The sequence below is a fragment of the Micropterus salmoides genome, unplaced genomic scaffold (genome assembly GCF_014851395.1).
Source record: "Micropterus salmoides isolate LMB-PRFRI ecotype aquatic unplaced genomic scaffold, ASM1485139v1 Ms_hic_scaffold_2, whole genome shotgun sequence".
Taxonomy (NCBI): Eukaryota; Metazoa; Chordata; class Actinopteri; order Centrarchiformes; family Centrarchidae; genus Micropterus; species Micropterus salmoides.
The window spans coordinates 40,019,274-40,033,762 of record NW_024041150.1 but is presented as its reverse complement, the minus strand read 5'-3'; the positions used below and the strand labels follow the sequence as shown (position 1 = coordinate 40,033,762).

General features: G+C 40.6%; 1 protein-coding gene across 1 annotated transcript; it reads left to right on the top strand.

Moving 5' to 3' along the window:
- Window positions 1-6,302: 6,302 nt before the first annotated feature.
- Window positions 6,303-14,079, top strand: fga (fibrinogen alpha chain). Its single transcript, XM_038730766.1, has 8 exons — window positions 6,303-6,462; window positions 8,018-8,122; window positions 8,444-8,627; window positions 8,940-9,085; window positions 10,028-10,126; window positions 10,867-11,028; window positions 11,594-12,254; window positions 12,915-14,079. The coding sequence occupies exons 1-8, from the start codon at window positions 6,406-6,408 to the stop codon at window positions 13,622-13,624; spliced, it is 2,124 nt and encodes a 707-aa protein (XP_038586694.1). The 5' UTR covers window positions 6,303-6,405; the 3' UTR covers window positions 13,625-14,079.
- The last annotated feature ends 410 nt before the right edge of the window (window positions 14,080-14,489 follow it).

Genomic DNA, 14,489 nt, shown 5'->3' with positions numbered 1-14,489 from the left:
TATCAGCTGAACCCGCCGTTCCAGCACCCTGGAGTAGACTTTACTGGGGAGGCTGAGAAGTGTTACTCCTGTAATTAGCACACACTGTCTGGTCCTCCTTTTTGAACAGTGGAACTACCACCCCAGTCTGACTTCCACGCAATGTTAAAGAGATGTGTCATCCAAGACAGCCCTTCCACACCCAAAGCTTTTAGCATTTCTGGGCAGATCTCATCAATCCCTTGGGCTTTGCCACTGTGGAGTTGTTTCACTACCTCAGTGACTTCCTCCAGGGAAATTGACGAGAAACCCCCATCAGCCTCCAGCTCTGCCTTTACTAGAGAGTCAGTCGGATTTAGGAGTTCCTCAGAGGGTTCCTTCCACCGCCCAATTACCTCCCCAGTTCAGGTCAACAGGGTCCCATTCTTACTGTACACAGCTTGGACGGTTCCCCGCTTCCCCCTCCTGAGATGGCGGACAGTTCTCCAGAAGCACTCTGGTGCAGACCGAAAGTCCTTTTCCATGTCTTCTCCGAACTTCTCCCACATCCGCTGCTTTGCATCTGCCACAGCAGAGGCTGCAGCCCTTCAGGCCCGTCGGTACCTTGCAACCGCCTCCGGAGTCCACCGAGACAACAAATCCCGGAAGGCCTCTTCCTTCAGTCGGACGGCTTCCCTGCCCACCGGTGTCCACCACGGTGTTCGAGGGTTACCGCCCCTTGAGGCACCTAAGACCTTGAGACCACAGCTTTCCGCTGCAGCCCCAACATCCACGGGGTTGCCAGAAAAGCTTGAGTTGAAGATCTCACCGACAGGGGCGTCCTCCAGACATTCCCAGTTCACCCGCACTACCCGTTTGGGCTTACCTGGTCTGTCCAGAGTCTTCCCCCACCCCCTGACCCAACTCACCACCAGATGGTGATCAGTTGACAGCTCCGCCCCTCTCTTCACCCCAGTGTCCGAAACATGCGGCCTCAAATTAGATGAAATGATTACAAAATCGATCATCGACCTTCAGCCTAGGGTGCTCTGGTACCACGTACACTTATGAGCATCCTTATGTTCGAACATGGTGTTGGTCATAGATAATCCATGACTAGCACAGAAGTCTAACAACAAACACCCACTTGGGTTCAGACTGTTTGGTGCATATGCACAAACAACAGTCAGAGTTTTCCCCACTACCCGAAGGCGTAGGGAGGTGACCCTCTCGTTCACCGGAGTAAACTCCAACGTAGCGGCGCTCAGCCGGGGACTAGTGAGTATCCCCCACCAGCCTGGCGCCTCACACCTTGAGCAGCTCCAGAGAAGAATAGGGTCCATTCCCTATCAAGGAGTACGGTTCCAGAACTGAGACTGTGCGTGGAGGTCATCTCCACCAGATCTAACTGGTAGCGCTCCGTCACCCGCTCAAGTTCCGAGTCCTTCCCCCACAGAGAGGTGACGTTCCACGTCCCCAGAGCCAGCCTCTGCTGCTGTCGTGTCTGTCGAGGCCCCTGACCTTCACTGCAACCCCTGTGGCAGCACACCCAACCCCCTCGGATCTTCCGATGGATAAATAATAAATAAATCCAGCCGATGTCAGCATATACACGAGTGGCTCAACAACAAACCACAGAGCCCCTGATTATCAATAATACATATACACGTTCCTCAGTGTAGCCTCACTACAATGACAATAAGAGGACAAAACTCATTAAATGAAAATGACAGACGATAAATAAAAGGTCTGTGGACACTGCATATCCTGACACTGACTCAACAGCAGTCCACTCAGCCTCTTGGTCCCTGTCTTAATAATGTAAACAAGAAGTGCCTTTAATTTACATATTTTAAGTAGATTGTAGGTTTGTGTGTGGATGACCTTATTTAGGAAGTCAAAACAAAATCCCACAGTGCTGCGTTGGTCTCTGCAAACTGCACATTCAACACTCTTGTTCTGCTCGTATTCCTTTCTGTGCTTAAGAAATGCAGATGTACAGGGACTTGGTGAGTTTAATGTCATCAGTGCAACACTATAACTGTATCAAGACAAATGACACATTTTTATTTTCCTGTCACTAGTCTTAAGTGTAACGTGAATAACTATTAAACTGATTCTTTTTGCTTAAATGAGTCTTGAATTAATTGTTTTTTTTTGTTTTTTTTTTTTTAGATTTAGTGATTTATGCCTTAGTTGTGATATGCAGTAATGTCCATTCACCACAGGTCTTATGTGAACCAAAGCTCACTGTGAATTATTATTTCTAGTCTGCAGGTTAGGCAACGCGCTACTTGAGCTAAATGCCATATTTACCATCTTAGTCAGTGTGCTAGTATGCTGGTTAACACAAAACACAAAGCGCAGTGTTTGCAGTGTCCAGCTTTGACAGAATCCCAGCGCGTATTTATCAAGCTTCTCAGAATTACTCATAAGAACACTGCTAAGAATTTACTATTCTTGGCTAAAGCTGTGCTTAAAAGGTAGTTATCAAGCTTCTCAGTCCTAATTTGAGTGAATTGTAGGACTAAATCTTAAGTGTCAGCTGATTCACGACACTTTATTGTGCCGCAAACGAGATTATGGATGTGGATGTAGGCAATGACCAATCACTGAGAGAGATTTCCTTATTTAAGAATATTCTCATAAATTCACATTAAATGGTGAAATTCCTAAGAGGAGTTTACATTCAACACACGTTTGACTGTAATTAATTTTTGCCAAAATACATTATGATATACACATCGTAAATGAGAGATAACGAAGTTGATAGGACTGCCAATAATTGCACCTACTACTCCTGGAAAGTCAGCTATTTTCAAGAAATGTGTGTGCAAGTGCCATAATTGTTTCCATGACAATTCGGCTTATTGAAGTTTTCGTCCTCAAATAAAAAATCATCATCAAATCCTCAAATCACCGGTTTTCAATGCTACATTTGTCCTGTGGCAAAACAAAGTGTCATCACCACCTTCAATTCAGTTGAAAATGCATTGCTGCGTTAAGTCCAACCAAACAACTCGCTGACACACATGATATCTGCTCTGTCCAAACGATACTGTATAAATAACCTCTCCTGTCTCCACAATGCCAACATAAGTCCCTACGGGCAGCTCCTAACCACTTGAGAGACCTCTGGAGCCATCTTAAATAACTGGGAGAGTGAGAGTGATTCTCAGCTTTAAGAAATTTCATAACTTGCTTTTATACTTAGGTTTGAGTAAATTTCCTGAATTCTCAGCACTTAAGACTAAAACGGCACTTTGAGAAGTTTGAAAAATACCGGTCCATGGCTTGTGATGACACAGTGGAGTCAGAGACATGCGCAAGTATTTTAGGAGAGGAAGAATGTTTCTGAACTATTTGACGACGCACAATTTCCCAACAACACCACTTGTAATCCGACAAGCAAACATATTTCATGCAAATAACTGGCTTCACAGGAGTAGTGGGCGCATTTGAAAGCGCTCATATAAAGAAACTTTTTTTATTTTTCATTTAGTAATGTGTAGACCTATATCATAATGTATTATCTTGAAAATTCTTTATTGTTAAATGTGTGTTGAATATAAACTCCTCTCAGGAATTTTACCATTCAATGTGAATTTATCTGTTAATATTCTTAAATAAGGAAATCTCTTCAGTGATTGGTCCTTGGCTACAGTGCCATCCAAAATCCTGTTTGCAGCACAGCAAAGTGTCGTGAATCAGTACTTAGACTGACACATTTAGTCCAACACTTCACTCAAATTAGGACTATGATTCCTGAAAACTAACTTTTTAGCACAGCTTTGAGTCAAGAATTTTTTTACTCCTCAGTCAGTTCTTAGCAACGTTCTTATGAGTAATTCTGAGAAGCTTGATAAATACGGGCCCAGGTCTGTAATACCTAATGAACTAACTGACAAATAATAATCATGTGGTACGTTTGTAACATAAAAGCTGCTATGAAGTGTTGGGGTAATGTTGTATATAATAGATTTCATATTAAACATTGGGAACAAGGAACAGAAAACACAGTTGACCTCTCTGTGTCAGTATTTGTACTCTGCACTGTGTAGCTTTGAAAAATCTGACTGATGAGGAGCCATACTTGATAGGTTCTTTTACCAGTAGGTGGCGCTGCTGCTGCATTCAACAGCCTCCAGCTCATCACATCTGTGGACGCCCCTCTGTGCTGACCAACTGTGTCCAAAGTCCAGAAATCCTCACAACAGGCTGGTTTGATTTCCCAGATATCACTTGCAGGGATGTTTTGACCACATTCAAACACATGTTCGAACATTCGAGTTAATGTTAGATTAATGTGATTATGTTGAAAAAGAAATAAAATGTTAGTGTGGATGTATATAGTTTGGTGGGTGGGTGCCACAACTTCAGAAACCTAATGTATTATTATTAATGAAAATGAGACATTTTACTATGCTTATGTTTTCTTTTGTATTGTTTTTGTATGCATCATATTATTCAATTCAATTTTATTTATATAGCAACAACAGTTATCTCACAGCGCATTTCATAAAAGAGCAGGTCTAGACCGTACTTATGATGTTGCTGCATGAGACCATAATCTCAGCAGCATTCAGGATCAGCTGAAGAGTCTTAATGGACTTTTTCGAGCAGCCTGATAATAAGGAATTGCAGTAATCCAGGCTAGAAGTAACAAATGCATGGACTAGTTTTTCTGCATCATTTTTAGACAGGATGTTCCTGATTTTCGCAAATATTACGTAGGTGAAAAAAGGCGGTCCTTGAAATTTGCTTAATGTGAGACTTAAACGACATGTCCTGATCAAAGATAACTCCAAGATTCCTCACAGTGGTGCTGGAGGCCACGGCGATGCCATCAAGAGAAACTATATCTTTAGATAATGCGTCATGGAGGTGCTTGGGCCCCAGAACAATAACTTCAGTTTTATCTGAGTTTAACATTAGAAAATTACAGGTCATCCAGGTTTTAACATCCTGAAGGCACATTTGAAGTTTAGCTAACTGATGAGTTTCATCATCTGGCTTGATTGATAGATATAACTGAGTATCATCTGCATAACAATGAGAGTTTATGGAATATTTCCTGATAATATTGCCTAAAGGAAGCATATATAAAGTGAAGAGGATTGGTCTGAGGACAGATCCTTGAGGAACTCCATGACTAACTTTGGCGTGCATGGAGGACTCATCGTTAACATGTACAAACTGAAATCGATCTGATAAATTGGATTTAAACCAGCTTAGAGCGGTTCCTTTAATGCCAATGAAATGTTCCAGTCTCTGCAACAGGATTATAGAATTTCTAGCACATTTTTAAATATACAGTATTTAAATGCACAGAAGTCAATAATACATGAGTTAGCAACCAAATTCTGGATTGGAAATAATCTAGATTAAACCAAACCAAGTCATTATTTAAAGGAATAGTTTGACATTTTGGTAAATACACTATCATTAAGAGAATTACATGAGAAGTTCAATATCACTATTAATCTGTCTATTAAGGGTAACTTTGGTATTTTTCAACCTTATTTTCTCAGGTTCTTGTGGCTTATGTGAGTAATTGGGACAAACATTTCTTGAAATTGGTCCAGTATTGAGCTAGCACACTGTGGCAGCAGTGAAATGCGGTGGCGACACAATCCTTCTGGGCAATTGTGCCCCGTCAGAGTACGTCCACTAAAGTGTTTGTTTTTGCCACTGACTACTTCAGATTGTTATTATCAGTGTGTGACAACATAATGGAAAGTGTGTGACAACATAATGGAAAGGATCCCTACAGAGATAGGCCTTCTGTTAAAGAGTAAGATCCTTTGTGTTTAACCAGAAACGGTTACTATCTCGCTCGGTTCAAAGCCACCAGCCTCCCTTGACAGAAGAGCAATACCACTCTCATGTGTTTTTTCACTTTTAACTTTTTTCAATTCAATAAAAGAACAGCAATACACAACACACTGCATTTAATATACAAGACGTATAAAAATGAAACAGAGGTAAAACACTGATAATAAGGTAACGAGTACCAAAAACACTTACAAAGCATATTCAAACACAAATTATGTCAGTGAGTTTTTCTTTTACATATCCCTCTCTGATTAATCCTCGATTGAGTAATTACTGGTTCATAGTTGTTTACAGGGCTGATTGTGACTATTTGCTTTGAGAAAACAAACTGAATCAAATGCCAGTAAGCCCTGTGGTGCCTGAACTGAGTTGACAATGTGTTTGTGTTCAGTGTGGGAGTACTCACTGACGGCAAAGACACACACAGTACGACAAACAGCCTCCACATCGATCAGGTTAGAGTTACTCAACCCTAATCTGACCTGACGGACGTTTCCTGATGAGTCACAGGTTTGTCAAACTGAACCAGGAGGCTTCAAATGATCCAACAGGAGCGTTAGAGTAGCATTCAGCAACCAGCCGTCACACAGAGGAAGGACGACAGGAACAAAGATGGCACTGCTAAGTTTACTCGTCTGTTTCGGTTTGATTTGTGCAGCTTTATCTCAGGTGAGTCAGATCACAATGAAACTTTTAATACATTAAAACATTTTACAAACTGAAACACAGCTGTATATTGTTGAAAATGATGGGATATTTATTCACGAAATTAGTTTTGCAAAAGTTTTTTTCACAACACATTCACATAATACATACATACAAGCGTGTTTTGCAATTCTTTGATATAGAATTTCAAGTATTACCTATTTTGTGTTAGTTAATTTGATACATTTCAGACCTTTTTAAGCAGTCTTTGTTAACAAAAACAATATCTAAATAAATAAAGTTCTTTTCAAAAAAAAACATGCTTGCCTCCCACTAAAATAACACAACACACGCACACACACAGAAAAGCATACAGATATATATATATAAAATCAATTAAATAAATTCTATACGCAACTTTATTTTTCTCTGTGACACACTTTTTAATCAGTTCTAGAAACAAGTTCATTTAATGCATACATACAGGGCTTTTTAAAATGGGTGTTTTTTGCTACATAATTTTGGTCATTGTGACTACTCATTTTAATGTTGAATTTGCACAACTCTTTTGTAGTGATTCAGGAAACATGGACATTTGTCCCCTGGTTTAGTAACTGCAGCTAACTCATATATAGTGTGATATTATGTCAGCAGAAGTAAATACAGATAGAGTTAGGCACCCTCAAAAAAGAACCATGAACTTTATTTTTATGCAGCCGTAATGGTGGTAGTGGCGCATAGATAATGCCTTTGGTGTGGGAGACCTGTGTTCAATTCCCACTGTGAGACATCCACCATTGTGTCCCTGAGCAAGACACTTAACTCCTAGTTGCTCCAGAGGCGTGCGACCTCTGACATGTATAGCAATTGTAAGTCGCTTTGGATAAAAGCGTCAGGTAAATGTAATGCTGTATTTACAATATATCACTCTAGCACGCCCTGACTTTTACAGTCTCAGGTTGATTTCTGTAACATCCCCAACTGCTAAAATCTAGATGAGGAAAGAGAGGAGTTGATAAAAAGGTTCATATGCCTCTCAGGCAACATATTCTATTTTCTGAGTGGAGGTTGTTGGAGAGGAAGCCTGCAGGCATATCTTGGGGCTTAAAAAAGTACTTCCTCTGACTCATCTGCATGTTTTGCTGGTAAACAAAATAAAAATTTAATGATTACTGTTATCACTCTCCCAAAGACATGCAGGGATTGAACATCAATTTCATCAGTTGCTAAATTTATATAAATGTACTTAAATGCAGGTAATAGCACCCCTCAACGCATAAAATCATATAAACAATTTCTAATTATGATACATGTTAGAATGACAAATCCCCATCAAAAAACGTTTAGTTTAATATATTTATTTTTCTCATGGTACCCTAAACTAAACTAAATAAGAAAAAAAATGTAATTAAATTTATCATTAAAAACGGCAATATTTTTTCTATTGGTGCTAATTAAAAGACCTAAACTTTTCAGTCATCCGTGTATTAGGAAAAGGGCCCAGGACATCTGCACTTTTACTTATTATGCGGGAGTAAACTTTCTGTCTGCCCCTCTCTTTCTCTCTCTCTGCCTCCAGGGCCCAGTGGTGGACCCCAGAGGAGCTCGTCCGGTGGAGCAAGGCACCAGAACTGAGAAGTGTGCTGCTCAGCGGGAGTGGCCTTTCTGCACAGACGATGAATGGGTACAGCATGTTCCCTACTTTATCAGTTGACAGTATCCTCATGATGTTTTTCTTGGTCCTACCAACAAGCCAAAATCCAAGTTACTAGAATTATTTTAGGATGTACTTTAAGATGCAGATGAGTAGATATAATAAATTATTAAAGATTATCAGTGATACATTTTTAATCCAGTGTAAGATATTGTTTGTGTTTTTTCTGTGTGAAACTTATAATGATTATAGCAAAAGCTTCTGAGGTTAAAGCATCTCTTTCTTTCTTTCTTCAACCATCTCTCTGTTTATCCCTCCCTCTCTCTCTCTCCCTCTCTCTCTCTCTTTCAGGGCTCTAAATGCCCGTCGGGCTGCAGGATCCAGGGTCTGATGGATAAATACGACCATAGCCTGCTTAGGAAGATCGAGAAAATCCGCAGCCTCCTGGACGAGAACAAGGTCAAGCAGCGCTCCGCCGACCAGGTGTCCAAACAGACTTACGACTACCTGAAGGAGAAACTCATCCTCGAGTCTGGTGAGTGTGTTTGTGTGCTTTCCTTTCTCTACCAACCATTTCATGCACTAAGAGTAGGTAACCAGGTTTAACTTTAATCTAACAACAAGATTGTTTTGTTTGCTGTTTAGAGACAAACTTTTAGAAGAAGACTTTATCCAAACATATTAACCTTTTAGCCTGTTTAAGTGTGAACATAATAGGCCTATTCATCCAGGATTAACAAAACAACACTGTGTTAATGTAGATCAAATACTCAAGTCTAAATGTTTGCTAAGTATCAGTCAATCTGTCCTAGAATTCATTCAAATGCATCCTCCCTTCTTCCACTAGGTAATGATAACAACTACTATGACCTGGCCCAGAGTCTGCGTCAGAAAATCACTGACCTAAAGATCAAGATCGACAGACAGCTGAGGATCCTGGCAGCCCTGAAGGATCGAGTCAAAGACCAGGTCGTCGAGATGCAGAGGCTGGAGGTACGGAGACACAACAGGGACAGAAATACATGCTTACATTGATTTATATTCAACCCTCCAACTGTACTTCAGTTGAATTACAACGGCAGAGGGCAGTAACTACAATACTCAAGAATAAAGGGGCTTGCTGTAAAAGATGTTTGTAATACCCTAATTTTATGTTTTCATTATTTTGCCCCAAACATCATTGCCACAGCACCTACATAAAACATTTAGACAAGGAGACAAACAAACAAAATGTGTTAATTCATGTTTGTTCAGGAAAACTTAATATTGATCATTTTTACTCCCTTAATTAGATAGAGACCATAGTTTACATAATTTAAATGTAATCTGTAATTTACGATTTAATAAGTTTAAATGTGTAATTTCACGGTTGCTTATCCAACAAACAGCAAATTCGTAATTTACACTGGAGTCAAAAGCTGAGATGGACGCTACAATCTGTTAAGCTAGTTAGCTTTAGCAGGAGTGTAGTTGAGGTTTTTTTTCTCCACCATTACTGGATTTGGCGACTTTCTCTCACTAAATTACCAAGATGCCACTTAAATAACAGTTAACAGCAGCATAAAAATCTATACGTTAATAGAATTTTAGCTTTGACTAACATTAATTGAGGCTATCTTACCAGCTAGCTTTCACTTGATGTAGTTCTTATTTACTACAGAGCCAGAGTGAAGACATTATACCTCTCTGTATGATAATATTTTTTGTACTGTTAAACAGATTCATGTTAGTTTTGGCCAAATATATAGATACTTGAATTTGTAGCACAGAACACAGTAAGTTGTTCACTACATCTTCCTAGATGTAACACTGCTGCAGCCTGACCTATAAGTTGATTTAATCATCAAAATGCTTGCAAAGTTTCTCCATGTAAACAGCTTTGAATCAGCTTTGCTAACAGGGAGCATACTTCCAACTCTTTGTCTCCTCTGTCAGGTGGACATCGATATCAAGCTCCGTTCCTGCAAAGGATCCTGCATTCGTTACTCCGAGTACCAGGTGGACAGGGAGAGCTACGTGGCACTGGACAAACAGGTAAGGACCTAACTGTTTTGTTCCACCACACCTCACACTCAAGATCACTAACAGAATTACCTACATTTCAACTGGGTCCAGATTTAGTTACTCTATCATAGCGACAAAATCTGCTGAGTTAAACTTTGTTGATTGGTCAAACACAAAATGTGCAGCTGCTACAACTTGTGTAAAGCGGATTCACACAATAGTGCTGATTCCAAACTGATTGAACTTTTAAAAAATATTGTCTCATTTAGATCTATTCAAATATCAGTTACAACAAGAAACACAGCTTATATACACACACATATATATATATATATATATATACCTGGCCTCTGCAACAAGGACTCAGCCTTAGCACATGGGGTGCGTGGTCTACCAATTGAGCTAACCCACGCCCCTCAATGTCCCATATTAATAGAAAATAAATTACATAAAGGAAGTAATAATACCATTTCACTGTAGATTTGAATTGATAATTTTTTCTTTGGGTAACAAAGTTTTATGCACAAACCTGACAATGTGTCAAAAGCTTGTTGTGTAACTTTAAAAAGTCAGAATATCTACTTTTGACAGGTTTTATGTTATTTTCACATACAATGATTGATGGGTCATTTATAAAAATCACTCTGGATTGTATGGACGCTTAACAAGGTTTTCTCACAAATAGAGTTCTGATCCAAGTTGTCCCAAAATCAGGGTTTGCATTATTTCATTTGGTAAAAAGCCACTCTCTCCTTCTGCCTTTTTCCCAGATCAATCAGCTGGACAGCCAATCGGCTCAGAGCATTGAGACTGTGGGGACGCTGTACGTGATGAAGAGCAGACCGCTGCAGGACGTAATAGTGGACAGCAAGTACAAGTCCAAGGATGGTAGCACAGTGGCAGCACAGCTGAAGGAAGACATGTTCCCTGAAGTAAGCGTAACATTATGTTGTGCAGGCTCCAAAATAATCCTACAAACTTTTTATCTCATGAAAGTTACCGGAACCTTTTAGTAAAAGAGGAGGAACTTGTCAAAGCAGAAACAGAGTCAGAGCTTCACACATCACTTAGCTTGTTGTAAATGGTAAATGGTCTGTACTTCTATAGTGCCTTTCTAGTCTTCCAACTACTCAAAGCGCATTCACATGCTTAGGTGCCAAGTGCTCATCAGAAACAAGAATTACATTTCACACAGCGATGGCAACCAGTTTGGGAAGCCACTTTTCCAGGTTGTCCTCCCAACCTTCAGTAGTAGTAGGCAGAGGTATGATCACACAGTTTGTGTTCCCACACAATTTATTACCAAAAAACTTGCTAACTCTCACAGACCCTGGTTCGGTGAAAGGAATTGTAAGTCCTGGACATAATTCATGCAAGGTATCATAGGCCTAGAAATAAAATAGATGTCATTACATCTTTTTATTGCCATCTTTCGCACAAAAACACATATTTCTAGAACCATGCACACTCATGTTATTTGTCATTCTTCTTTCTCAGGTTAACACAGTCGCGTTGATCCTAGAGGAGGAAGGCTCCAGCTCATCCCCAGCAACCATCTCCAAGGTCCCAGGTACTTCCTACTCTCCGTCTACATCCTCATCATCGTCCTCCTCTGCTTCCACCTCCTCCTCCTCCTCCTCCACATCATCTAAATCCATTACTGAGCTTGGAGGCCATGGTGATGTATTTGGAGCGGGCGGAGGTTTTGAAACTCTCGGTCAGCCGAGTACAAGCCATGTGTCCACCAAAAGCGTCTCCTGCACCAAGAGCATCAGGAGGACCGTCATCCACACAAAGGATGGGCCGGTGGAAAGGACGGAGGAGGTAATAGGGGGAGGCCCAGAGTGCCAGGGCATGACAGACCTCACCAAGGGAGGTTTGAGCTCCTTGTTCCCAAGCCTTGGCACCACATCATCATTTTCCTCCTCCTCGTCCTCCTCCTCCTCTTCTGTGACCACCAAGAATGTCCAAGCCAGTGGTGCCAAGGGAAGTCTCTTAGGAGATACCAAAACTGGGTTTGGGGATCCATTCGGGGCTGAAGTCGGGCACGACCTCGGCTTATTTCTGACGGAAGATGGAGAGGATGACATTCCTGATTTCCATGCCCGGAGTGTGAAGAGCACGCGTATCGAGCGGCAAGCCGATTATGTAGGAAAAGGTACACAAACCTCAGACCTGGAATAAAATCTGCAAGGGCCAGAGTGACACATTCAGCTAGACAGCATGCTTTAGCATCAGCTAGCTTGCTAGCTAGCCTTATGTACCAATAATGTGAAGTGAACTCTGTAATTGTTTATTCCTAGAGCTAGAGATTTTGCATGGAACCTTTGTGCTGTTTTTACTTTGTAACAAATATGAAACTAAAAAAAAACTGGAATGTGGCACTGATTTACAGATTGACAAAAATGGGTTGAGTTATTTGGGACAAATGTTGCATTGAAAATGAGTTTAAATGTACTCCAGTCATAAGTGCGCCATCAGAGCTAGAGCAGAGTCAATTAAGGACTGCGGACAGAGCAACTTTTTTCTTTGTCTTTTTTACACGTTCCTTTAAAAACACATTCATAAACTTAACATTTAAACAAGTCCACAACAGAACCCCACTCACCTTTAAAAAATTAAGTTTTAATTCAGGAGCCACTAATCAAACCGAGTATTAAAAAATGTGGAATATCCAGCTGGTGTTCAAAATACAGATTGACAAAATGAGTTAGAGAAGAGTGTTTTGCAGGGAAAGTAACCGTGCTTCAGTCACTGCAGTTAATTTCAGCTACCCGAGCCAAAGCCGGTCCAATGGTGTGCCCCTTTCTGTTTTCAGATTGTGTCGAAGCCTACCAGAACCACCTGAAAGGGGAAACGAACGGCCTGTTTAAGATCAAACCTGATGGCACGGACTCCACAGAGGTAGTGGAGGTGTACTGCCAGCAGGAGGGGCTAATGGGTGGGTGGTTGTTAGTCCAGCAAAGAGAGAGTGGCGCGCTCAGCTTCAACCGCACTTGGGCCGAATATCGTAACGGGTTCGGTTCTGTTGACGCAAAGGGCAAGGGGGAGTTTTGGCTAGGCAACCAGAACCTCCACCTGTTGACTAATCAGAGTGAGACCATGTTAAAAGTGGAGCTAGAAGATTGGGAAGGGGGCGTAGCCAGTGCTGAGTACACAATCAGGGTTGGCTCAGAGGAGGAAGGGTACCCGCTGCATGTGTCTGGGTACGTTGGAGATGCCGGTGATGCTCTGGTGATGCCTAAATCTGAGATGGCGTCTTACCTGTCCCACATAGGCATGAAATTCAGCACCTTTGACAAAGACGATGACAAGTGGGAGGAGAATTGTGCAATAATGTACGGGGGCGGGTGGTGGTATAACAACTGCCAGTCAGCTAACTTGAATGGGATTTATTATAAAGGCACATACGACCCGGAGAAAAACACACCTTATGAGATTGAAAATGGAATTGTGTGGGTGACGTATAAACCGGCCAATTACAGCCTGAAAACTGTTAGGATGTTGATTCGACCAGCTGAGTTTTAATTGGACAAACGGGGGAAATGATTGAACAAAATAAAATACACACATTTGTGTATTCAAACCGTAAAATCTGCTAGAATAATAGGCAACAGGAAGAAAGAAAGAGGAGCATGAAATAAAACGTAAAAATAACATAAAACAGAAGCGCTCACTGAAGCTGCAGATGAATATCTGAGGCCAAAAATCAAAGTTGGTTTGAGACCTTTAGTCCGATGTTCTGTTCGTAAGTCAAGAGATTTCAAAATCATGTCAAACAGTGTCAGTGTGTGACCATGGGTATTTTTGTTGATTCTTCTGTTCTTGTCAGCACTTTGTGTAAATGTCATTGACCTGATTGATTATCCAACCTGTGTTCTTGGAACGATCTGATGTTTCCACATTGTTCTCCCTGTTGCTCAACTCTGAACAGAGCAATGACTGAACTCTGCTCAATCAATAAAGATTCAATGTTCACTTCAGCTACTGTGGTTTTTGGTGTTATTTAAAAAACCAGAAATGTTGATCCATGTTGTTCTAAAGTATTGTTGTTCTAAAAATAATTGAAGTAAGTTGTAAGTCTGCTATTGTATTACAAACACAATCTGGGTAAAGTCTTGCAGGAACTTCACATTTTCTTACCAGTAAATGTCCACGTTTAACCATTTTAACATATTCTGGGATTTGATGTAATGCACCTAGCTAGATTGTTTTATGTTGTCTGTACCTGTGTGGGTTTGGTGCTACATTTTCAAGCAAACAATTGAACTGATGTTTGTAATACATGATTGTAGTGCAAATGGGTTGTAATAATGGTTTGCTGTCAGATTGAATATTTTATGAACGTGATAGAATTTCATAGAAATGAATCAAATCTAACATATGATCATAC